The 2,500-nt window shown below is 42.8% G+C and overlaps 1 protein-coding gene across 1 annotated transcript in view; it reads left to right on the plus strand.

The window, feature by feature from the left end:
* Window positions 1-2,266: 2,266 nt before the first annotated feature.
* The window catches only part of stx17 (syntaxin 17), an 8,216-nt gene continuing 7,982 nt past the window's right edge, over window positions 2,267-2,500 (plus strand). Inside the window, exon 1 of the mRNA XM_030784798.1 lies at window positions 2,267-2,484. Coding sequence (XP_030640658.1) covers window positions 2,362-2,484 — 123 coding nt within the window. The 5' untranslated portion in view covers window positions 2,267-2,361. The remainder of the gene's footprint in view (window positions 2,485-2,500) is intronic.

Below are 2,500 nucleotides of genomic sequence, written 5' to 3' on the forward strand. Positions count from 1 at the left end.
TGTCTTCACCTCTCTCTCTACTGAGAAGTGAGGGCAAGACATTGTAAGAAGGGAGATTTGATGATGATGATGGTGATGATGATGATGATGATGATGATGATGATGATGACGGAGGTGTAAAGATGTCTTTGTTTCAACAAACACGGTTACTTTTACACCATGTTGCTGTCGGGGCTCTCCTCTGTTTGAACTGATCTGGAGGAAGAGCAGAATTTTTGAAGGTGGAGGGGATATGGGGATGGGGGGGGGGGGGGGGGGGGGGTTGACCAATGAGAGATTGAGCAGCGATCAACACGTTTAACGCCATGGCGACCGGGCGACCTGGGTTTGTGAGGATTGAAAGGTTGATGGGTTCAGATAGTCTCTTCTCCTGCTTTCGACCGCAAAAGACTTTCAGTTTTTCCATCCTCCCACTCCTCCGCTCTCTCTCTCTCTCTCTCTCTCTCTCTCTCTGTCACTCTTTCTCGTTCTCTCGCCAACATTCTCGCTTTCTGTTTTTGTTGATCTTTGGACAGGATGGTCTTTTCTTTAGAGGATGTTTTTGATATTTAGGGTGCAACAATAACAATTCCTCACAGCTGTGTATGTGTGTGTGTGTGTGTGTGTGTGTGTGTGGGTGTGTGTTTTGTTTTAAACCGTTTGATCTGACCGTCTAATTGAAGCCTTAAGTTAGAAAAGTGATGATTTTAACTGCTTTACTGAGCGATTGACACCATAATCTAACATTTTAACATACACATGTGCACGCGCACACATACGTACACACACACGTGCACACAGATGTTTGCAGAGGTTTACAGGAGAGGCCAAGCTTTGTTTGTGTGTGTGTGTGTGTGTGTGTGTGTGTATGTGAGTGAGAGAGTGAGGGAGTGAGATATTTTCATGACATGAACGTGCTGTTGTTCTTTTAAACCGGAAATCTGATCAGTCTGGGGCCCAGAGACAGAGCAGGAACGTGTGTGTTTGTGTGAGCACGTACAATGTGCCTTACTCACATGACATGTTCTTATCTACTGATTGCAATCCAAACACATTAACCCCCGATGTTATTAACAGAAAGCGTTTTGCAACTGTAGAATCCTGTAGACCGAGTAAGCAATTCAAAAACATTGAAGCCTTCTCCCTTTTCGTTCCACGGTGGGTTTAGTTTCAGTTTTAAGTCGGAAATATTTTAGCGGTGCACAAGGAAAAAACTGAAAGCCGCGTTTGTAAACAGAAAGTTGTTGACAGCTCTTAAAATTACTATCGACCAAGAGGAGATAACAGCGTCCAGTTTATACGAAAGGTTGGGAAACCTAACTTTGTTACTTCGAAGTTACTGACACAGATGTCGCGTTCGACTGGTCCAACTTAGGCATGTATTTACGGGGTTAGTTAGCTAAAGAGCTAGGGCTATTTCTGACCATTCCAGCTGATCATCTGTGCTCTCTGACTCGGCCGAAACTCTGTTTGTCAAAGTTTTCCAGTCAAGACCCGTTCCAAGCGGAGACGATTAGCGTAACGCCAATGACTGCGAAAAAGAATAACTCTTTGTAATTGTTGCTTTTATGAAGCAAGGGCAGTTAAGGTAAGTTTACCTTAAAAGCAAAATATTGGTATTCAGTGACAGCTGTCGTAAATGCCACATCGTAAATCCCAAAAAAGCTGTCAGCCAATCAAAAAACACCCCCATCAAACGCGCTTTAGAACACACTCCAACCAAATAAATTTAACTAGTTTTCTTATTTTTTATCGGCATGTCCTACGCCAGACGAAACTGACTAGAGGACTTAGGTCGGACAATAACAAGAAGATAGATATCTGAATCTAGATGTATTCATGCAGTGAAACAACCAGTTTTCTGTTTCACGCAAATGATTTGCATAGTGTATGCTTCGCCAATTACAAATTCTTGTCCTTGGAATTATCTTTATGTGTAGTCACTAGTGTAAACGTATCGCTGTTGTCTTTCTCAATGCACCTGTGTTCTGGAGAACGTGATGTCTTTTTGATTATGTTGTTTGCGACTGTAGTCGTAATTACAGTCGTGATTTGGAGGTGTTTACATTTTCTGTCGATGAATCTGAACCCGGACAAGTAGCCACATAACTGACACTCGTGTTTTATTATGATTTGTGTTTTTGACTGTAATTGAAACGCGAAACCAATATTTTAGCTGCCAAGTGAAAACCGTCTGCGGTATTTAGAGAGAAAATGTGCGCTTTGACATTCAAAAACGTGTGGTTTATGTAGATGTTGTGGTCGAAATTAACTTTTATTTACGTCAGATTGTGAAGTTTGGTGTGTGCGTGGGTTGATGTATGACCTTTCACCCAGATGTGAACGTGGCCCATCTCAGAGGTGGTAAGAGGTCACTGTGTGATGGCGGAGGAAGTGGGCAAACTGCCTTTGAGGCGTCTTGAGGCACCCGTCCAAAAATTCATCAAAGTGGCCATACCTACAGACTTAGAAAGACTTCACCAACACCAACACAACATAGAAAAGGTACCCTCTCTGTCTC

The sequence above is a fragment of the Chanos chanos genome, chromosome 9, assembly GCF_902362185.1.
Source record: "Chanos chanos chromosome 9, fChaCha1.1, whole genome shotgun sequence".
In the NCBI taxonomy this organism is placed as follows: Eukaryota; Metazoa; Chordata; class Actinopteri; order Gonorynchiformes; family Chanidae; genus Chanos; species Chanos chanos.